Raw genomic sequence first — 24113 nt, 5'->3', positions numbered from 1 at the left:
TGTCATTTTCAGATTAGTATTCAACATGTTCCCATCCTCTTGGCCTGTTAATTCTGTTAAGTTTAGGTTTCTGCCTGGTAATTTTGTTGCGCCCCGCACACCTGCCCTGCTTTCTTGGCAGATGTCCAGTCAGTTTGAAAGACTACCTTCTGATTTGCAGAAAGCTTCCAGGCTTCTTAGGAGTGTTATATCAACTCCTGTAAATTGTATTCTGCATGCTTCCATTGAACTTTATCAAAACTCACTGAGAGGTTTGAGGATGCTTGGGGTGGATTCATCCACGGCCTCCCCATCTGACTTGTATCCTTCTGTACTGTGTTCGACTCGTTCCCGCTTCTCCTTGTGGCTGGACTTGCGTCTGTGGCGTCTCCTCCGGTGGTAGCTCTTGGGAACGTGCACGCCGATGTACACGGTGTGGTGACCTGTCAAAACACAACGCAACAGAGGAAATGCAGGTCAGATTACGCTCACGAGAAGAAATCAAATTAATCCCGAATGCTGGTAATCCGTATCACTGCTTGAAGGACAACAACAACGGGGACTGGCTGATGTGGTGTGCGGCACTGTGAAATGTTATGCTTATCACGGGCTATTTTTTGGCTTGTGCTGAACCATCCCCAAGGTTAGTAGGAAACTATTGGTGGATCGTGGCCTATTTGCCCAGACAGGAACACATACAGTCTGTCATCAATCAGTTAGAGTGCAACATGAAATACAGAAGCCCATACAGGAAATGATGCCTTAATGTCTCCAGGAAGTAATTACAGAGACAGAGGGAGAAAGAAAACTCCTACAAACACTGGGCTTAACTTACCAAATTGAAGGAACAGTGTATTTTTCTCCATTCAACCGTGCATTCCATAAACAAGTCTTAATGATATCTTACACACCTAACAGTGGTTTAGTCATGCTTCACTGTAGAAACATCTAATGTGCACACTAAACAGTGAAGTGTTTCCACCACATACCAATCCAAGGAAGCAAAAGGTCTTGCATCTACTATTGCGCACAGCTTGACACAGAGCCAAAAATCTCTTTGCGTGCATCCTTAAATGTTGGTTTGTGAAACATGATTGTCTCTGTAAATGCGTAAGGGCGTCTCCAGACAAATTCCTTTTGTGGCTTTAGTTGACAGCCAGCACTGGACGGGATAAAAACACTTGAACTTCCTGTGCAGAAATGTCAAACTAAAGTGAAATTCATTAATTAAATTCTACGCTGACACTCGAGGGGGAAACTTCACCAGGGTAGATGAAGTTTAAGCTTATCGCGTGTCTATCGGCTCGAGAATGTGCTGTTCTTACCTTCCACTTCCTCTTCATCGCAGACATGCTTGACAAAGGATGCGCCTCTGTCCAAGACTGCTTCATCCTCCACCCTACAAGGCAAAAAGATGAAAACGATTAAATATGGATCGCCACATCCAGGACCAATTTCCTTAATGTCATTCCCGCCAACACCGCCGACAGTTAAAATGCTAAAAACACACTTAAAAGTTAAACAATTAGCCAATGCCAAAGAAATTTTCAAATTCACATCAAAAACCGTTTCAACCCTCAGGCCAATAACAGATGGCATGCTTTTATTCAAATCCCACTTTTATGGCCGATGGAGTCAGATTTGGTTACCATTAAACAATGCCTAACCTTGCTGAATTTTGGCCTGACAAGCCATTCCTGTTTCGTTTCTTGCCGTTTTGCCTCCAACTGTTTCTCGACAACCCAAAAGATTACAGGTTTTGATATTGCAGTGAGAGCAATAAAGACATTAATTACGTGCTCCCATGGCCGCGCACTGTTGTGATATTTTGTACAGAACTGTAAAGCGGAATGACTTAAAAACATGAGGACTGAAAAATCTGTTAATCTGGCAAGCTTTAAAGTGCATTCATCACCCACATATGACGAAGATGTCACCTGCTCATCCACCTACAACGCTGCACACAACATGAATAATATATATTTTTTTTTAAAACAGATAATTTGCCTCAGTGGGTGGATGTATGAATTTGCAATTTATATAGGAATACGGAAATGCACTATGACAGTCATACCGGACATTCTAGTGCACAAAGAAGGCTTTATTGTTTACTTCCTGGTCTTAACGACGTCAGAGGCATCTTCACGGACTACATGACCTGGAGTTTCCTTTGATCAGTGAGCCTCAACCTTTCTGGAAAGTTGAAAGGAATGTGGCTCCTCCAGTGCAGCAAAGGGTGGACTAATCCAGGTTTAGGCCACAACATATTGGAAACCCCAAAGCTCAAAATACGCCTTTGGTAAAACAAGCAATAAAAAGGAAACAATGCACTGGCTTATAGGTACAGAAAGTAAAAGGAAAACAAAAGCTAACATTTCATTATACTTGGAATGAATGTTTAGTTTTATCCAATTTCTTATCTAGCCTCTAAAAATCAATTCACTCTTTCGAAAATGCTCTGGGACTACAGGAGCGTGTCACTGTCAAATTAAAGAATTCATCTGGCGTGGATAATCTAACAAACTGCTTTATGAAAACAGTTTTGTTGAACAAACTATTACCAAAAAAAATAAATATTTGATTTCGTATGCGTATCAAGAATGTCAGTAAACACATCAACGGTTTCCATTTGCCGGTGAACAATCCCCAGCTGAGGACGACACAAGACGAAAAAATGAGGGGATGGGAGCAGTGTACACAGACTGCTATATAAACAAAGTCAGGAAGGATACAACTTGTTCCTCCGATTGCACTGTGAACTCATCTGAATTCCCTTGGTGGATATGGTATCTCTGCCCTCGAGAGAGATCGAGGTATAGTGCTGATAAGAGGGCGTAATCTTGAGCCACCAGCTCCGAGATCAAACAAATGATGGGAGGAGTGGCAGGGGCTTGATGCCAAGTTCACAGGCAATACTAATATAGTGATTAGCCTCTGTACCCTTCTTTTGTTGCCCATTGTTGCTTACAAAAAAAAAAAAAGGAGGTCAAGTTCCCACCGCATGGAGAGGGTCTGCGCTATCATTTAGCTCCAGATTTTTATGTGTGTTGTGTTCTGCTTGTACTCCTCCAGAACAGAGTGTACAGAAAATAGCTTCAGGGAGTTACATTTGAGAAGAACTTGTACTTAACCAGTTATCCTAATGCAGCCTTAAGTGTCCCTGAGAATACAAATGGGTGGTGCTATTTTAATGCAAACATTGCACACATGGGGAAATACGCTTCAGGATCTTTCCAGGTGCACAGCACACACTTTTACTTGTGCAACAGGTACCCAAGTCTAGGTGATGTTGTGTATGTGTGTCTGCACAGAGGCAGGTCATGTAACACAGTGAGAGGGCCTTCACACACACAAAAAAAACGTTGGCCACACAGGAGAGCAAAGGAAGCTCATGTTGCATGGTTTACTGCTGGCTATAGCCAGTCAAATGAAGCCATGTTAATCACTCCACGCTGAGGCCTCAGACAGGGAGACCCTCATGATGAGAAACATACCACAGGTGGTGCACAGACATGCAGGATGCAGGAGAAGAGTTCAGCATTCCTGTTTTGAGTGCTGAGTCAAAAAGAATTAAGAGTGGTATGTAAAGTGGAATGAATGGCTACGCCGATGTAAGGATAAGACATCGCCTTGAATCTATTCTTTGAGCATTACTCAGCAAAGTCTGAATGGCTTCAGGTAGCAGAATGCAAGACAATGTGAAGACACGGGGGCAGATAAGATCGGCCTTGTGTCTTCTCATTCACGTCAGTGTAAATACAGGAAATCTTCTTCTTGATCTTCTTTTTCATTTCCTGCTGTGACTTCTTCTGCCTGAATAGGATGAAAGAAAAAAAAAAAAAAGAAGCTTGCCGAGGGTCCAGATGCATCCATCCCGTACCGGTGAACTTCGCCCCTTGCTTTCTGTTCTCTCATGACCTCATGAGGCTGGATAAACCTGTCGCTGCGTGAGGAGCCAGGATCAGCTGCTCAGGATCAGGGATCATCCCCATCTCTTTACAGAATGACGCACCCAATCCCACCAGCCAGGTTCAACGAAAGAGGCTGGTACCCCCGCCCCCACCCCCACCCCGAAGCACTAGCCTTTAAGTGATACTGGGACCAAAGGTGCTTTTTTTTTTTTTTTTGAGTACCAAACACTTAAACACTTAAAACCAGAGGGCTTAAAATGTTTTTAGCTCACCTCTGACAGAGAGAACAAAGGCAGTGGTCAGCATCAACCAGATGAAATGGGTTGAGAAGCATTTGCACTTCTCAAACCACTCTGTGTAATCCACTTCTGGGCATTTTTATACCCACCTTTCAAGTTTGCCCAATGTGAATGATACTGAAAGGAGAAATCTCTTAGGAAACAGTCATTTTAGGGCTCCAAGTAAATCAAATTTTATTTGTATAGTCCAAAGTCACAAAGTACGTGAGAGCTTTACAATCTGTACAGGGAGTGACACCCTCTGTCCTTAGACCCGAACTTTATTATTTATGATCTATTGTTGTCTGAATCATCTATTTCAGCTCCCAAACAGATGCCTGTAGACGTCTTGTTGTCAGGCCAACCATCCAAAACCCAAAAATCATTAATTTATGACGAGCAAAACAAACTTTACTTTGTAAAAATAACTTGGGAATATCGAAGGTTATCACAGTAGTTTACAGATTAACAAATAAAACTGTCAATGATTAAGAAAAAAAATGTCTCATGAAGCTCAGAGAAAGGTGACAAAAGAACACATGTCATCTGATTATACAATCATTGAACTGTAATTGAGTTCTATATTGACTTTTGGAATTTCCTCTGACAGAACTTGAATGGACAAGGAAATAGATATATCTGTTGGCTCAGAAAGTCACTCCCTAAATAAGTATTCAAGATTCCTGTTAACACCAAGAGGAAGAGACACAAAACATTTCCACGTTGCAGACAACTTTCACAATCACTACAAAAGACAGAAGGTTTATGTATTGATAGTTTCTGCTCCCAATTGTAAAAGGAGGGCGGGACACACACACACCTTAAGTCACTGCACTCTTGGTTTCACCCCTTGCTACCTGTCCAACCTGTGAATCCTAACACAACTCACTCACACGGTCTGCAGACGAGAATTAACAATTAACTGTTGCATGCGAGAAAAGTGACCCAGAAGTGAGTTTCCGTGTTTGATAGTAGCCGCGAATCCTGGTTTGTTGTAGCTCTGGCACACGCGTCATTGCGCAACGTGGGCACAGACGCTACTCTCAGCTGTATGTGGATTTTAGGGGTGTCAGCTCAAACACCACATGGGCTGTGTGGCACACACACGGCGTTATTCATTTAAAAAAAAAAAAAGTTACACCGGAGACTGACACCTCTCCACCACCTGGTCTGCTGCGCTCTCTCCGCGTCTCTCTAATTGATAGTGACAGGTTCTTGGAAAATAGATTACCGGCAGTTCATAGCCACAACGGTGAGGCAACAGTGGCTTATCTAGCAAATGGAGGAATTCAAATGAATGAAAACATTTATTAACTCGATTGGAGGTATAATCAATAGTTCTGTTAAGTTTTACTGAAGTTTGGCCAACAAAACGCAGTTTTACGCACAGAACACCGTCTAATAACACCGCAGAAAACACCAAACACCGGTTTCATATTAGTTGGTGAATAACATTCACCTGATGCCTGATTTACATGTTCTCACCTGGCCCAGAAATAACCCTAACCCTTAACACATGGACGGCAAGCTACAAGGTAAAGCTCCAAGTTAAACAAGGAAAGAGGAGAGATCATAAACTTACTTCTTATCGGAACTCATGGTGACAAACTTGGCCTCCTTTTTCTCACAAGATGATCAGCAGTCCTCAACTCGTAGTCGCTCTTTATATAAAAAAAAATCTTCACCTATACTCTACCCTGTCGCGCTTTTTTCAAGTGGATAAAAAGTAAAGAAGAAAGAAGAAGGCGAGGAGCCGCAGCTATCTCGCTGGAATGATTTTCTCCGACTCTACAAATCAACTTCAACATGTAAGACACAATCCTTTTATATCGTGCTGGACTTCTTCAGGTCGTGTCTCGGTGACATCGTGAAGAAAAAAGGCTCGTTTTGTGTCTCGCTGGCAACGCGTGGAGAGACTGTGAGCGCAGCGTGTCTTTTTCCATATTTAAAGTGCCATCCCTCCTCCTGCGTGACGCCACCGTGGGAGGGGGCAAGGTCAGAAAGTTGCTCCTGGGTGGTGCACGAAACCACGTAACGTGACAAAAGGTTTTTTTCCATTGTTCACTTTTTAAAATGTTTTATTCTTGTTCACCGTGATAACTTTACTCCATCTTAAATTTGTTAGATGCAAAAGTATAAATATTCAAGCTTGGCGCACGTTTTTTTTTTGCGTTTGGATGCGTTCCCAACACTTTGCAAGCACAAGCAGCTTATTTCTTTCATTATTATTATTTTTTTAAACCAAGATTACACTTTAAACTCCGTCGCTGGTTATGAATAACTGCAGAACATGCTCATTTTATATTTAAACAAATCTTAAAATATTACCTACATTCGACTAGTCAGTGCAGATTTTACACTTTATTTTCTTTTAACCATGCATGTAAATTTAAGGCTTCACTCTGCCATGCATTCTGTAATTATATAAAAAGCTCAACAAGTGAAAATTAAAGCACCTAGTTCCAACTAGATCCGATTGGATCTACCAGGTAAAGCTGTCAAAAATAGCCGAGTGGACTGTTAGGGAGACTGGCGACATCTTCTGGAGCATCTGGATCATCCTGTGACATTAACACTCAGTCAGCGATCACTGCATCACTAAAAAAAAAAAATTATTTGAGATGCTCGAGACATCATCATGGTACATATTAAAATAAAAACACACACTTATTTAAAAGCATTCACGTTTATTGTCATTTGTGAATGGACATATATTCCTATGTGCACACAAAACATTTATAAATATACATCAGATGTAAGAAAACAGTGATAAAAATTCTTTAAAATGCTACGGGCGAGATTTGAATGAGTGTAAGTATTAAAAAAAAAAAAAAGAAGTGAAGTGTCATTGTTGAGGCATTTTAGAAATATACATCCACTCCTTCTTCCTCTGGACACAGATTAGAATTTCCATCACAAAGCGATCGTTACAATGTGCTCAAGAACTCCTTCACCTGAAAGAGTACCACAGGAAAGGATTAGTATCACAGATATTCATGTTTCTTTTAGTTTCAATGAGACAAGTTGGTTAGGTCTTTTGTACAAAGCATTGTGTGTGAGCCTGTTCCCGTTAAAGACTTCTGAATGGGAGTTAACTCGGTTTAAAACCATGAATGCTGTCTGTTTATTCCCTTAAAAATCATAGTTAAAGCACAGTTTTTAAATGTTTTAAAAAAGGTTCCACAGTCAGTTTGTGCAACAGGTGAAGGGATTTCATATTTCTGCAGATAAATTAGATTTAAATAATTAATCCTTGCAGTAAAAAAAGGACAAAATCCCCAATATAAAGTCATTTTGAAAATATTTATGATTAAAGTCACTCACCTTCTCAATCATGTCAGCGGACTTGGTTTTATTCCCCTTGAAGTCTTCATTCACGTCTATGGTCAAGACTGGCACGTCACTTAGATACTCAAACTCCATGCTGTGGGTCAGACAGAACACGAGACACGCTGTTAGTCATGCTTAACAATTCACAATCAGGAAACGGCGTCCTTTGTTTAATGCTGATAAAGATTTTTCCTTATTGTGACGAAGCTTTCACCTTGTGAAGGAAGTCCCATTTCAAGCCTCATCCATTATATTTAAACTCTTTCACATGCATAAAAACTGGTTTCCCCCCCTCGTAGTTGCCCTCAGGTTATCACTTCAAAGAGATTTTTTCATAACGGGCTAAAATTAGTCAGATAACTGACATGCTTTTCTTCTGTTGAACAAATACACGTCTTGGTTCTCGCACAGACGTGCCATAAAAGTCTGCGCGCGACTCACCTCATAGTCTTGTGCTGCAGCCAGCTCTCGTGCTTAAAGTGCAGTTTCTCCAGATACTCCAAGGGGATGTCTTGCTCTTCTTCTCTGCCTCTCAGGTGCAAACGCTCTAAGCATCTCTACACAAAAGACACACAACAAAAGGACAAGTCAAAGGTGAAAACACGGCAAAATCTATTATGTCATAAATAAAAGTAGTAAATGAAGTTGAGTGAAAGTACCTCTGGTGCAGCCCTCAGGTAGATTATACCGTCTAACTCGATGTTCTTGCCAAACTGGCTGTGCAGCCAGCCATGCCAGTCCTGGTACACAGACCATTCTGTCTCATTCAGACACTCGCTCTCGTAGAGATTGGCTGCAAAAATGTACCTGAAACACACAAGAGGGGGTGAATGGACAAAGAACTTCACTAACAATATCTGAACAAAGAAGGAGCATAGCAGTGTTTTTGCATTGTTAGTACAAGCTGCGTGTTCTGTTATCCTCCTAAACATATTTATATATTAATTAAACAAAAGAATTCACCAGGATGCTTCAATATAGCTCAAATATCAAATTCAATACCTGTCACTGTAGATGGACCGCTCGAAGAACTGCACGGGATTCTCCGCTTCTCGGAGCTTCCCGTTGGCGGAGCGGATCTGAGCGCGCACCCGGCTGATGCAGGCGTAGCTCTGGAAGGTGTAGGCCCACCTCTCTGGTTTCTCATACATCATCTGCAAAACGTTTCCTCCACTCCTCTGAGATGTGGTCAGCTCCTAAAACATACAAAGGGATCGGGGGGAATTCAAAACTGGGATCAGCTTAGTGTACAGTTTTGAATAAATCAATCATTCTTAATTTGTAGTGGCTGATTACAGACAGGCTCAAACTCTTAGCTGGAATTTAAAAAGAAAACTTATTGTTACCGACATGTTCAATGTGCTTTATGTGATTGTAACATTATTTTCATTATCAAAGGGCATACCTATGACTAAAGTGAACATTAACCCTCTCCATCATGATAAGCTAAATAAATGAATTAAACTGTTGAACACGACTGCAGCTCAGACTGTCCCGCGATCAGCAGACTGTTAGAGAGCGGCTGCAGCAGAGTGGCCTTGTGAGGACTCAGTTGTACTGATAATAGCCCCCTACTATCATTTTACACTTCATACTACTACACACTGTAGTGCAGAGAGGAGAGAAACCATTTCACACGGTTCACAATTGTACTGACCAGAAAAAAAAAGTCTGTCAACTTTACTCTAAGGTCATAAGCTAGAACTTTAATATATAAAAACAAATAAAAGGTTATTGAATTCGAAGCTCTCAAATTGTTTTCCTCCTCTATATTAAGGGATTTAGTCAGGACAAATCTGATCATTACTACACAAATATAGCAAAATACAGCCTGATTAGTCAAGCGATTAATTAAATAAACGAGAGATGGATCGTTTCAAAAGAAAAATGCCAAAAAAAAAATCTCTGGTTCCAGTTTCTCGTGTGTCAATATTTGCTGCTTTTCTTTGTTTCCTGTCACAGTAAATGCATTTGCATATTTCTGTTTGGGCTCTTCCCCAAAACAAGTGTTAAAAAATAAAATAATGTCATATATATATATAATATTCATATATATATATATATATATATATATCATATATATCATAATATATATATATAAATAAATAAAGAGGACAATATGAAGTTCCAACCTGCCATAAAAGCAAGAACTCATCCCTAATATTCAGTCTATACATGTGCAACATATAGAAATCTTTAACATGAATGTACGTTTTCAAAATTACATTAAATCAGGATTATTCTTGGTTATCGTGGGACACACTCCCCTTATCATATATGGACAATATGCTCCAAAGTACTGGCTGAAATAAAAATCAGTCAAACACCTGAATTTCCTGCTTATGCACTGACAGATTTAACCCCCCTGAAAGAGAGCTCATGGGTGTGGTCGGCCTGCAGTTGTGTTGGAGGTTAGAGATGTTTCCCCCTCCCCGGTAATGGTATGTTCATCTGATAGGCTGGGACCATCTGTTGTTCTGGGTGTGTGTGTGTGATGACCAGTGCAGATATATGGACAGATGGCAGCTGCACTATAAATACAGATGAACACTCTCCAAGTTATCTCGACGTGTGTGTGCAGTGCATGTTGAAACACAGGAGGATCTTATTCCCCCTGCAGCTGCAAGATGCAAGAGGAAATTCCTGATTTACAGTGTTGTATGAACACCTTTCCCCATATTTATTCAGCTGACAACCCTTAACTATTATTTCAAAAGTGCAGGAGTAGTGTTAATACCTCAAAGTCACTGCCTTTTGTTTGGACATTGCACCATCTGGCGATTGGTTCTGGTACCACCTCCCAGTCCCCGCTCTCCTGCTCCAAAAGGCGGACAAAGGTAGATTTGCCCGCCGCTGAACACAAAAAGATACAACCAGTGTCAAGTTCAGTCATATTAAAGAAGACATCACGCAGCTTCTGAGCATGTTAGGTCATCTCGGCTGAGGCAGAAACAGGTAGTTTGACAATTGGCGGTAAAAAAAAATAAAATTTGAATGCTGTGTTGCTCGATAAATACTTTAATATCACTGTCTGAAGCTTTGGTTAACTTTATCTAGCGTGCGAAACTACAAACCACGTTAGTTCACGGTTAATATTTTAGCACAGTTTGCCTGTTATTTAACATTTTGCTTCTTGCACTCACCGATGTTTCCCTCGATTGATATCCGCTTTATTGTCTTCTCCATGGAGTCGTTCATGGAGTCGTTCAGTGGTTCAGGACACGGTCTCTTTGGAGTAAAAGACATTTTCTTTTTTCCTTTTCGCCTTTTCTTGTTAATCAAAGCCGCTGCAGCTGCTGCGTTGCTTCCTTCTCTCTTGTTGTTTAAAGTTTGGCGGTAACAGCCGTCAGGAAGCGGCGCTTTGCACAGATGTGTCTCCGCCCCGGAAGCTCCAGCTGCCCGTCACCACTATAGACATATAGATACATAGACATATAGATACATAGACATATATACATAGACATATATACATAGACACATAGACATAGACACATAGACATATATACATAGACATAGACACATAGACATATATACATAGACATATATACATAGACACATAGACATATATACATAGACACATAGACATAGACACATAGACATATATACATATAGACATAGACATATATACATAGACACATAGACATAGACATATATACTAGGGCTGTCAATCGATTAAAAAAAATTAACTAATTAATCGCAAAAATTTCTGAAGAAATTTTGAGTGTGCCTGACTCTGGACATGTTGCCCCCATACATTATTATTTACACTGCTCAGCAAATTCAGTATGAAGTATAGCAGTAGTATTTTACTGTTGTTTGTTGAAGAGGGTCTAATTTTAACTGCTTTATATACTTTGGGGTGGTTTAATCTAGAACAATGCCTTTTTATTTTACAAACTAATATATTTGTGAAATCTTAATGATAAAAGCATCTACAGGTGTGAAATAAATATAGCAAAATATTTCCCTCGGAAAATGTAGTACAAAGAAGCATAACATAGAAACTGAACTACATGCATTAGTCGAGTAAATATTTACTTTCCACCCCATTGTGCATTTACTTAAATAAATGTACAATTCTCACTAATTAGAAATATTTTACAAGTAACAGTTATTTAAGTAAAAGCACAAATGTATAGGGAAGAAAGTGTACTTCAAAAGTAAAAACACTCATTATGCAGAATGACCCATGTCATGTATGTATGTGGATAATTATTGTTAATACAAAAAACACTTCAGCTGCTTCCTATTTACAAAAAACACTTCAGCTGCTTCCTATTCTTTGGCTGCACTGAGCTCAGGTTACATAATAAACACACAGTTCATTCAAAGAGTCAAGACCACCTTTATTTGCCTTGTAAACAGCATCAATCAATTCAGTAGCATTGAAAACCCCCTACCCAGCCATTATTTACAAACATTTTATCAATTATTACAGTCAAGGAGGAAAAACTGTAGGCAATAGGCTTTGTTATGGGCATTTCATAAAGGATGAGATGCTTTCAGGATGACTGGTTTTCTATTACATTTTTCAGATATCTGGTGAGCAGTAACATTCATAATAGCTAGCTAAGGAAGTGGAAAAAAAAGATACTCAACAATTAAAACAAACAATATTTTAATTTCCAAATAAGGGAGGGGAAGCAGCCTCTAAAAAGACTCGATGCATTCTTTAAACCAAAAGCTACCACTCCATGCTCGCTGAAAATTATTAAGACAGGTCTAACCCTCAGTATTTACATGTGTGCATTGAAGTATTACACCTCTCTGACAAATTTCAGAAAAGATATATAAAATGTCACTGTTTTTGAAACCAAACCTGAAAGAGAAGCACTTCTATTTTTATCATACACCAGATTTTGAGCACTCTAAAAAGGTAAATTAATATCAGATAAAGTACGATTGAGCCAACTGGTAACCCTTTTTAGTGTTAAGTGTCAATTATTGCATAGTAAACTACACTTTGAGATTGGGGATAGGGTGTACATGCATCTGCTGTTTGAAGCGCGGCAACAAACAACTCCACGCGGAAAAAAAAAAAAAGCATAAGAAATCTCACTTGTGCCTTATAGCCAATTCCAGCAGAGGTTAAGCAATTCGACATTCATTTGGGGGGGAAATACAAGGGAGGAAACGATGATCAGTCACATGGTGCAGCTTCTCACAAAGCACGGTCTATGCAGAATAAACATTCAGGCGAGAGAGGTCGGGAGAATTGTTCAAAGTGCTTTATGACTCGTGAGATAACAGGCGACGCAGCATAATCCAATTCAAAAATGCTTGTAGTTTAAAAACAGTGAAGGCTGTGACTTTAAACACATGTCTCTACGTCTATTCGCGAACACTTATATACAATTTAAGGTTTTAGATCCCTTGAAGGCTTTTCCTAAAAAAATGTGTTTCTACTTCAAGTTTTAAAGGGGGAAAAGAACTAGTACACGGGAACATGTCACTAGAAAACGCTAAAAGTTGAATCAGATTTTAGTCCCTGCTACAACATGATAATATTCTAGCCTCACTTCTATGTCCTTTCAACACATTCATTTATCATAACCTGCACAGAACACTCAGTACAGAGACTTTCTAACTAAATAAGGATAAGGCTGGCGAGGAGTATGGTTTTAAAGAGAAAAATACATTTTAAACAAAGTTACCGTACAAATAGAAAAGGGGTGTGAGAAGGTTTTAAGAACCACAGAAACTTAAAGAGAGACGGGGTCGAAAATTTTACGTTTCGTCAATCGAGTTAGTAGTATATGGCCTTTATCTTCTTACAGTTCTCACTATTCATATAGGGCAATTATGAGCCATGCTAGGCACTTAGGGTTCTTTTGTATTGACAGATGTGGGCTACTACAGCTGTCAACGGTAACAGACTGCAACCCAGATCCTTCTATGTAGAGTAATGAATAAAATAACTAGCTGTTAAACTGGCTTACAAGCCTGGCTTAAGTCCTCTACATAACACCAGCAAAGCCTCCTCCTATTATGATACAGCAACTTTGCTTAGACACTGTGCATCCCTGCGGGTGAGTTGGAAATGGGAATCTAAGAGCATGGAAATGCCTCCTGTTACCATTAATCCAAGTGAAACAACAACAAAAAAACTGTGCAGTGTGATCCAAAACTAATGAACATATGTCTATATTATCCTAAATATCAGCCCTGACTCAATACTGGGGATCTTTCCATACAGCTAAAACCCATCTTTCTCCAATATGTTAATCTGTGGTTTGTTCAATTAAGTGTGTAATCCCTGATTGCATTAGTCCTGGTGCCTTAAACCTAAATCAAGACCCTTCCTTATTCCTGGCCTTATTAAAAACATTTCCCCAAATGGAAATATAGTATATATACTGCATACATACAGCCAGGATGGGGTGGGTATCTGTGCAAAAAACTAGAAGACCAATAAAACAAGGATTACATTGCTGTTTATCTATCCTTGGTGGTCAGTTTTTCAATCAGCTCCTGAAGTGGGACCAGCTCTTTCCTGTCAATGAGGTTGAACTCCTGAAAAAGACAAAGCAAGGGAGTAATTATTATCAGCTTGTCCACCGTAAACTATGTTTCTTTTATTGTTAACTTGAGTGAAAAAACACGCGTTCAAACGCGTTCCATCGGGTTCTTTACCTGAACAAAAAAGATGAAGTGTTTGAACGATGTGTTGAGGTGGGCCTCCTCTTGCAGCTGCATGACAGAGTCAAAGTGCTGGTGGTAGATGTGAGCGTAGACTCTGAACAGGCGCTTCAGGATGGTCTTCGCCACGGACATAAAGTTTCGTTTAAAGGGGACACCTTGGGAACAAGAGGGCAAGAAAGAAAATCATATATACCTTCAAAGATTTGAAGACTAAATGTGCTTGATTCATTCAGGCATAGTTCTATTTCAGTATCAACTTGGACCATATTTATTCCATCTTTTGTGTTTAAGTGGCTAATGACTGAGTAAGATGTGAAAATGTCAGGAGAGGAGCGAGAGCAGAGAGTAGAAACAGAATATTAACACATCTAACTCACTGAATTAAGGGCTTTGGTGAGTTTTAATTACGATGTTACGAGGTTACAATTACTGTTTTGTCAATGAAGTCTGGTGGCTGCACACGGCAATGTAATCCTGTTTCTGGTTGAAAAAAAAAAAAAAAAAAAGGGTTATATCTGTAGGGATCTTTTCCATAATGTTGCCAGACACTTATATTAACAATCTGAGCCTGTCAGTGGCAGAAACCAGCAGTGGGTGTACTTTGACGGATGCACACTTCGCCTTGAGGATTACATTGTAGCCAGTTTAGCTCCTGCTGGCTGCTGTGCACTCACTCAACACTGGGCGAAATTCAAAAAAATAATTGTCCCCTTAAGGCAAGACACAAAAACATAAGAAAATTGTTTAACAGAATAAATTGGGTTCACTCAAATCAATCTATTCTTTCTTTTTATCTTCTTTCTTTGCCACTCCTGATCTCACTAAACCCCCCAAACCTCAGAGCAATGAAGGAAGACGCGACTCTGGAGTGTACTCTGGATTGCGTATGTCTTTACAGGCAGGCCACGGCACGATTTACGGGAAGTGCAAACAATCATGACTGCAGTGCAGAAACGCCTCGTGGTAACAATGTGTCAAGTGTTCATCCGTAGGTGGGAAATTCTGACGCAGCTACGGCAGCAGGGCTCTCTACTACACCTCAGAGGTGGTGTGCAGCTCTCCTATGATTCAATGAACAGTCGGAGAGAGACCTACACCACCTATACAATACAACACACAAGCATCAATTATTCAAAGAAGCAGGTGACTGACAGGACGAGGAGTCACTGATTAAAGCGAACACGCGTGGCTGCACACACACACTTTGTTTATTAGGACACAAACATGGCTACTTTAGGAGTAGTAACCATTTAACACATCTACTAATTGTGAACCCCTCCACGTGCGCACCTTTCTAGTCCTTCCACTGAGATGTACAAAGGACTAGATGAGACGTTTGTTTTTTCTGGCTGCCATCCAACTCTATTAAGGCTCCACCAGCACAGCACAAGCCTCTGCTGGTCGTGAGCCTGAGAACTGTGTTGGTATGCATGTAAATTTAACTTGTATAACATTGTTAACAAAAGAAAAGTCTCGGCGTGTTCATTCGCTTTAACTTTAGCGTGCTTGATATCTATTCGGCATTTCGAGCTTCACTATGTGCTGAAAATTAAAAGCTCTACGTTTTAGCAGGTTATCTGCAAGCTTCATTTACATTTTATTCGTTTTTAGAACCATTCGTTTTGCATGGCAGTTGCCATGTCACAGTTGCAGAGCCCCTTTTTCTTCAGCAGGTGCATGAAAGGTGCTGCTCTTTAGAGCCTAACGCTAAGTAGAAAGCATAAAGGAAGGCTTTGTCTTTGTCAGAGAAAGACGGACACGAAGCGTACCTATCTTTGAAGGGAAGAGTGTCTCGTCATCAAGCTGGTCTTGCACCCAGGTCATGAGGTAATCGATATACTTGGGAGCGGAGCATTTGATGGGCTTCTTGATGTTGGTTCCATCGGCCCAATGGTACTCATACCTGCAGGTAGCACGGATGACAAACATCACATTTTTGTTCACGTTTTGATTTGATGGATCATTGTCCATCTTCATTCACAATCACTGACATCAGTTAATGTACAACAAAACAGTATTTCTGATGCTGGAGACTATATTCTCCTAATATATGTTTTTGGTGATGCTGCATCTTACAACCCTTCTAGACTCTGTAGATGTTCTAGGATTAGATATTGCGTTGACACGTTTCTCTTTCTACTTGGGAAACATATCAATGGAACCGGACACAACGGACAAATATTTACAAAAAATTCTCATAGTAGCAATTTCTAGATACCGTCTTCTTTAGAGAACCTCCCAACCTTGAGCCAATGGAGAGATATTATAAATAGCATACAGTACGGTGACCTTCAATTTATGATTACAGAAGGAAAAGGGGAGAGAATACTGGGCTAAATGGCAAACGTACTTAACCAATGCAGACACACAATTGTGAATGTGAATCAAGCGTGTTTGTGTTATGAAGCAAAAAAAAGAAGGTATTTCTGACATTTTCACTGTCCCGTTTACTAATCTCCGAACACATCATTCCCATCTGGACCCTTTTGACCTTGTAGAAGCCAATCTAAAATCTTGTGAGCTCTGTTTTCCCGATGAGATACTAGCATGTTAAACATCCACTGAGAATCTACTAAGGGCTGACAGCAGGAGGCCAGACTACTGACCAAGGCAGGTAGGTGTTTGATCGCAATAGCAAACATGCTGCGTTCTGAATTTAATCATCCTCGTCGTGTTCCATGGTAACCGATATAAATAAGTCGGCCCCACTGACAACGCAACACCCGGCGCCCTGCTGGGCCTCGACATGCCAAGACGAGCAAAACAAAAGCTTTAGAGCGAGACCACAAACGTACATACCGACCGATGATGAACTTACTTAGGACCAGCAGACATGACTGGACAGCTCTCCTCTGTGCAAAAGTCTGTGATGGTGCCGTACAGCATGTTGATCTGGTTGAAGAAATCCACAGCTGAAGAAGAAGAAAAAAGAACATATTCAAATCGAGCATACACAGGCTCAAACAACAAATAGCTGGCATCAAATTTCCCCTCACACTTCTTTTACCCGCCGGGGCCATCGTGGTACACTCCAGCTATCTGCAACAAACTGTGTTATCGCTTATTCCCAGGGGCATGCAGCCAACTTTGGCTCTCCATCAGTTGGAGAGGTCCATTTAAAGCACTCGTGTTCCATTTGCTAATCTCAGAGAAGAGAAATACATATCGAACAGCTGATGTGGCCGATGTCGTGTGAGATCCTGTTTAAGGATACACAAGCTCCTTTTTACGGTTGATGGAGTCCAATTAAGATATTTTGTTCAAACATTTGGATTCATAGGCCAAGCTTGACTAGAACCTTAAAAAAAAATGACATTAATACACACTGGACACTTTTCTGGAGCTAAAAACCCTCACTACTGCTCATGACTTGAACAATATATATATTTCTCTTATTCAACTTCTTGTCCTCCGGTTTCATAAAGTAAAACTTCAGCCGCTTCATAAAATATCACACCACCTCTGACTGGGAGAACATAAATAAATCAGGTCCATCACTTCAGCCATGTTGTCGACTGTTGCCATGACAGCTGCCAAAGTCACCGTCACCATGGCAGATTTTTTTCCTAGAGCCTAGACTGGCAGAGAAGTGTATGTGGAGAGACAGCACATCAGGTGACGCAGAATGACTTGCTAGAACTGTTCAGACAAAATAAAATGCGAACCACAGGCGGACTAGTGGTTTAAGATTTCTACCACGTGACCATCCCAGTTTGATAACCACCTCTCTACCTCTAGTGCTACTAAGCAAAATGTGGGGGGAATCATGAACAAGAACAAAGATCATGAGGAAAGTCATGTAAGCTTTGTTGAGGGAGAAGTTGCTCTAACTTCCCTTTATTGTGCAAGTTGAAACAGCTCACGTAGGCGAACATCCATCCTGAATTTGTTGAGTAAACACAGTAGATAAATACAGTCACTCTACTTAAGTTTTCATGTGCTACAAAAGGTTTCACAAAATACATAAATACTTGAACCATGCAGTGCAGTCCACTCACATCAACTGCAATTTACAGCAAGAGACAAACATTTTCAAATCCTGATCACTTCACGTTGAACTGAAGTAAAAAGGGCTCTGAATAAAAACTTAATTTAATTGCTGACAATGTGGAGACACTGAACATCTCAAACCCTGAAGGCACTCTGGCGACGAGAGGAAATCAAGCCGGGCTATTTGTCTCAATTTGGCAGGAAAGTAAACAGCGCGCAGACAATCAGGTCTATTTAACATTCACAGCGTTTATTCCAGCATGAATGCACGTGGTCTTTAGAGGGGACGCCAAGATCTTACACCCTGATAGTTCAACCTCAACTGATTCTTGATTAATTGAGATTTCAGGAAGAAAACTACCAAGAAACACCAAGGAGGATGAGGAGGAGGAGGAGGACGAGCGTGTGAAGGTGAGGTCACTCTACCAGGAATCTAAACCTAAAAGGGCGTTTCAAGGAAGGAAAAAAAAGGTAAAATTGGAGCTTACTGTTGACCGCGACCCACTCATTTAAGTCTTCTCCCTCGGGCAACATGACTGCCATGCGCAGGTTTCCACTTCCAAGCGTAGCCTCGGCATGTTTCAACAGCTCATACTGATGAGAACCCTCCGGGATATTCTTCTTGGGCTTGAACGTCTTGGATGAACGGTTTCCACTGTGAGTCAAAAAAAAGAGGAAGACAAATAGGTAGTCGGATAACGATGACAAACCATGAGTTCACGGTGCATGAGTCCATGCTGAGGCACAAAAAAAAAAGAAAAGAGTTGAGTTTGTCTTTGACTTGACGGGGTTTGGCAGAATCAAGAGTGGGGGTACCAGAACAGTACGTCCTCTGTGTGTGTGTGTGTGTGTGTGTGTGTATAACGCTTTTAATGAGGCCATTTGGAGAGAGTTGCTGTGTTCAAGCCGTCTCACTGCCCCATTAAACAAGAATTTATGACAACATGGTAGGTCAGACACACTAAAAACAGTTTACATCCGCTATCTCTAGAGCATTTTGACGCCAAGTTATATCTAAATAAACCTCTTAGAAGTTAGAAAGTAGATAGAAAATGATCATTTTCGAGACATGATCTCGTGTCAAATATTGTTTCTGATCTCTTCTTGAGCTGAATTTGGCTTTAGATGACATTAAACAGTTAACAAAAACAGCTTTGGCTGATCAGATCTGTCTCTGCGTGAAACATTAACATTCAAAATAAGGAATTGTAATGATATTTCTGCTGTTGTAGAGTCAAAGAAATGTTGTTTGTGTGTGTGTGTCACACCAACTCAAAGCTCGATTATTTCCTCTTTCCATTTACCTGACACCACCTCCTCACAAGTTAATGTGTGATTTCATGAACACACACACATACCAAAAAGATAAAAAATAAAAATATAGCCCAGCTGTTTAATAAAACAGTCATGAAATATTAGGTCAGAGGCTGGATTAGCCCGTGGCAACAAAAGTGTTCACACCAGCAAATATCCAGGCCTGGACTTGGACTGGAAACCTCTCTGGCTGGTACTTTATAGGTTAAAGTTTGGAGGTGTGATATAATATTACACACTCGTTAAATCCCACGTTATCTACTATGTGGTACCGATGTGAATAATCATTAAAAAACAAAAAACAAAAAACAAAAAGAGCAATCACATAATTCATCCAGGAAGTAGTCACATCCCGTATTATGCTACAGCTAGCCAGCTTGTTGTTGTGTAACGCCACAACACGGCTGGTGTTTTATCAGGATATAAAGCTTTTTAAAATATATATATAAACATAAATAAACATTCAGGTGAAATAATAAACTCACAAAAGAAAGCTCATGTTTTCCTCCTGAACGCAGAAAATAACTCTTCTTGGCAAACGGCTAAACAAGCAAACAAAAAACAAAAAGGCTCACACGTCCTCGGCTTCTTCTTCTTCTTTGAGAGGAAACGAAATAAATCCCCAGATAACTAGCAGTGTAGTGGATCGACTAGAGGTTAGTGTTACAATAGAAAATCTCAGAGTTTTCATACACAGACTTGTTCCCTGGATGCTGCTCTGTACGCTGTGAGGCAGCAGCGCACTGAATGTAGGGCTGACTTCTTCATGAGGCGTTCAAAGGCGCCGTCACACGCGTTTCTGCCGGGTGCTGCTACCAAGTGGGCAGAAGTGGACATCATGTTTAATGGTGTATGTTATAAAAATTAGGATTGTACTGGGCTGCAGGTGTTTTAACTCTTAGAGGGAGTGTATGGGTGTTTTGTCTTTTTGTTTTTTTTTGTGTGTGTATTCCCCTTATCTAGCATGTGTTTGTTAAAGGAAATTTAAAAATGTATAAATATAGTTCAAGTATTAAAAAGACTTAAGTCTTAAGTTTGCTCTTAAAAATATGAATGAATGGCTCATTTGAGAATATTGGATATCTTTTATCACCAAAACATCATCATAGCTTATTTGTTGATTAGATAGATAGATACAAAACAAAACTTTCATATACACTTAATACAATACACACATAAACACACAAATACACACATGCATGAAGAGAAACAATAAAAAAAAAAAACAAAATAAAGGAGACAATAACCTCATAACACTTTGTACCTCATTTTAAACTGTTTCATATTTGGACATTGCTCCATGTTTAATGGTGTATGTTATAAAAATTAGGATTGTACTGGGCTGCAGGTGTTTTAACTCTTAGAGGGAGTGTATGGGTGTTTTGTCTTTTTTTTGTGTGTGTGTGTGTGTGTATTCCCCTTATCTAGCATGTGTTTGTTAAAGGAAATTTAAAAATGTATAAATATAGTTCAAGTATTAAAAAGACAAGTCTTAAGTTTGCTCTTAAAAATATGAATGAATGGCTCATTTGAGAATATTGGATATCTTTTATCACCAAAACATCATCATAGCTTATTTGTTGATTAGTGTACCAGAACCCTATCCATAAAAATATTTAAATGGACATAAAGGACAAAGCCTGTAAATAGATTAATTCATTTATTACACACATGCTTGCAGGAACGCAGAAGTTTTACATGATTAGTTTTTAAAGTCAGACTTTATTTATATAGCACTTTTCATACAGACAAAGTTCTCCAAACAATAACACACACTGCACAGACTGAGGAAACGCTATCTTGTCATTTTACAGTGAGGAAACTCAATAAATAAATAAAATGATAGATAGATAGATGCACAGATAGAAAAAAAGATTTGATAATGTGAAGATGTCCTGTTCTCCAATATAACATTTAAAGCATGAAAACAAAACAATAAAAGTTAAACAAATGCACCAAGTTTGCATGATTGATTGATTGATTTGTTTATTCTGAATATGCAAACACAAAATAAAAAGAAAGTAAGGCAAAAAAACATGTAAACATAGAAATCAAAAAGGAGTAAGAAAAAAATAATTTATAAACTCCCATCTCTTTAAATAATAATGGTATTTAAATGACAATACCAAGCTTCCTTGCAACTTGTTTAGATATACCTGGTACTTAGAGATAAATAAAATATATCCCTGACTTTGTATTACAAAAAAACAAAACTTTCATATACACTTAATACAATACACACATAAACACACAAATACACACATGCATGAAGAGAAACAATAAAAAAAAAACAAAATAAAGGAGACAATAACCTCATAACACTTTGTACCTCATTTTAAACTGTTTCATATTTGGACATTGCTTCAGTTACAAATCTGAACCTCATGTTCATTCTAAACATGACTTATTATGAGTAATGCAAAGTTAAGTTTAAAGCATGTCACTCTTGTTGCTCTTGTCTTTAATAGGATCATTCAGAAAGTAATATTTTGTGTCACATCTATAGATAAATAAACACCAGCAGTTATGTCCTTAAATGTTAACTTTGAAGTGTATTCAGATACTTCGTTATGTCAACCCAAAATCTGCCAGCCATACAGTATCTGACAATCCTAGCAGGCCATAAATAATAGATTATAAAAACCAAGCTGCAGGCTGCATGAAATCTGACCCAAAATAGTCCCCGAGCTGGACTTTGGACATACCTGGTGTACAGAAAAAAAAGTCACTTCTATCTTAGCCATGCAGCTGACCACACATCTGTAAACACTTCATTCATTTATTGTGCTATTAGTCTATTAATCTACGGATTCATGGGCATTATTTCTGTAACCACAATTATAAGTTGCGAAAGACAGATCTGTAATATTTCTGATAGATACATCAAATCATTATGATGATACCAATACATTATATTTAGCTCTTTGAATTCTTTTGAGACATGAAAGTACAACCATTACAACATTGTTCCAAATAATCTTTAATCTGAAAATAATATAGAGTATATTTCTGTAATAATAATTGTAATAGTATCATAGCTTATTGTAATAATGTCCATATGTTGTACCCCTTCTTATTCATTTTTTATTTATTTATTTTTAGATTATTTCTGATGTTCTTCTATTAGTATCAAATAAAAAAAAACAATGTTGTAAATCATGAACTTAAATCGGAAACTGTTGTCTTGGATTATAGGATTTATAGGATTAGACGCTAATAAAATATTTGATTCTGCCATAATCTGCAAACAAAGACCTGTAAATCTCACACAGCGCTCCTTCAAACCCTGTAGTTGTAGTTGTTGAATAGAAATAACACGATCAGCCGCCAGCTGTCACTGTTTTACGTTTACTCCAATTATAAACGAAAGGCTTTGAACACAACACTGACATCACGGGGCCTTCAAGTCAAGCCGTGCTGCTTTCAAGAGCTGTGGGACATATTGCAACATTTTTCGGCTGCGTTCCAAACCCCTTCCCAGGTTTTCACCCTGCATCCACTCTGTCACATTCACTCAGTTCTCTGGTGGCTCACACTGTGTATCAAAAAACGTTTTTTTTTCTCCATTCATTTATTTAATAGGACCATGTACAGTATTAAACATAAATTACATTTGATGTACTGCACCAGAGTTGGCTTAGAGCTACTTTTCATCTGCAGTCCCTTCTTGCAGACACAATTAAAACATATTACAGCACAATAACAAACAGTACAAAGCAAAAAACACACATAATACAAAATACATAAGTTACACACAATAGCACATAACATATACCCACAATGTCAGTGGCTACAGAGCTGAGTAGCAGACTTTTTCAATTGGTTTTAAATGTACTGATGAAGCTGCAGCTCTTTATATCGTCAGGTAGGACATTCCTCTGAGTTGTGGCTTTCACAGACGAAATGGTACGGTACAATCTGGTACAGAGGATATTCTGGAGGATGTAATAGAGTTTACTGAGCGTCACGTAGTGTAGGAGGTGCCAAACCATTTAAAATGTTATAAACAAGACACAAATTTGAAAATAATCTAAAATTCTCAAAGCTCAGTAAATTGTATTTATCCAATACCCTACAGTGATGGAAATGCATTGGCTTTTCGTGTTTATTGTGTAGGTTATAGGTATTTCTTTCTATATTTTTTGCCTTTTCTACTTTCCTTTCCTCTGCTGCTGTAACAAGTACATTTCCCCATGGTGGGATGATTAAAGTATATCTAATCTAATTTTTTTTTTTATATAGAGTTTGTTTGTACATAGATTCAAGAGGTCTTTGTTTCTGTTTCTGTTGGTGTTGATTAATAAATAAACAGTATGTTGAGTACAGTATGCACATTAAGTTGTAACTTGCATATCTCACTACCTCACCATGGTGTTATACTGTTGTTGTTTTTCTATTTATATATATACTTTTTCTCTAATTTAAATTTGCCTTTGACTTTATATATTCTTAGATTATATATATTATATATATATATATAATAATATATAATATATGATATATATATATATATATATATATTTTTTTTTTTTTTTTTTTTTTTTAAAATTTTATATTTGATCCGGGACCAGGGGAAACCAATTTCGTTTCATCCCGTGTGTTGTAATGACAATAAAACTCCTTGAATTCTTGAATCCTTGATTTGTGTACATGTTTGGCTGAAACCCGT

At 39.0% G+C, this 24113-nt stretch overlaps 3 protein-coding genes across 5 annotated transcripts in view; all 3 read right to left on the bottom strand.

Moving 5' to 3' along the window:
* The window catches only part of LOC104922469 (electrogenic sodium bicarbonate cotransporter 1-like), a 29560-nt gene extending 23443 nt beyond the window's left edge, over positions 1-6117 (bottom strand). For both annotated transcript variants that reach the window (XM_019269054.2, XM_019269055.2), the window contains exons 1-3: positions 5751-6117; positions 1305-1378; positions 246-422 (exon numbers count right to left, since the gene is read on the bottom strand). In XM_019269054.2, coding sequence (XP_019124599.1) covers positions 246-422; positions 1305-1378; positions 5751-5767 — 268 coding nt within the window. In that variant the 5' untranslated portion in view covers positions 5768-6117. The remainder of the gene's footprint in view (positions 1-245; positions 423-1304; positions 1379-5750) is intronic.
* Positions 6118-6838: 721 nt separating this feature from the next.
* Positions 6839-10904, bottom strand: dck (deoxycytidine kinase). The gene is made up of 7 exons (XM_027281955.1): positions 10642-10904; positions 10236-10351; positions 8501-8694; positions 8158-8305; positions 7940-8055; positions 7493-7592; positions 6839-7122 (listed from the first exon to the last, which is right to left on the bottom strand). Exons 1-7 carry the CDS (start codon positions 10742-10744, stop codon positions 7096-7098), a joined length of 804 nt encoding a protein of 267 aa, XP_027137756.1. The 5' UTR covers positions 10745-10904; the 3' UTR covers positions 6839-7095.
* A 919-nt stretch (positions 10905-11823) lies between these two features.
* LOC104922471 (MOB kinase activator 1B) lies at positions 11824-20267 on the bottom strand. 2 transcript variants are annotated; one of them, XM_027282132.1, is made up of 6 exons: positions 20020-20267; positions 18619-18785; positions 16959-17052; positions 15910-16043; positions 14132-14295; positions 11824-14011 (listed from the first exon to the last, which is right to left on the bottom strand). In XM_027282132.1, the coding sequence occupies exons 1-6, from the start codon at positions 20133-20135 to the stop codon at positions 13934-13936; spliced, it is 753 nt and encodes a 250-aa protein (XP_027137933.1). In that variant the 5' UTR covers positions 20136-20267; the 3' UTR covers positions 11824-13933. The 2 variants fall into 2 exon arrangements, with proteins under 2 accessions (XP_027137933.1, XP_010733602.1); XM_010735300.3 differs by having other exon boundaries at positions 19930-20162.
* Between the last annotated feature and the right edge of the window lie 3846 nt (positions 20268-24113).

Source organism: Larimichthys crocea, chromosome IX (genome assembly GCF_000972845.2).
Source record: "Larimichthys crocea isolate SSNF chromosome IX, L_crocea_2.0, whole genome shotgun sequence".
Taxonomy (NCBI): domain Eukaryota; kingdom Metazoa; phylum Chordata; class Actinopteri; family Sciaenidae; genus Larimichthys; species Larimichthys crocea.
This window is presented reverse-complemented; position numbering and strand designations above follow the sequence as displayed.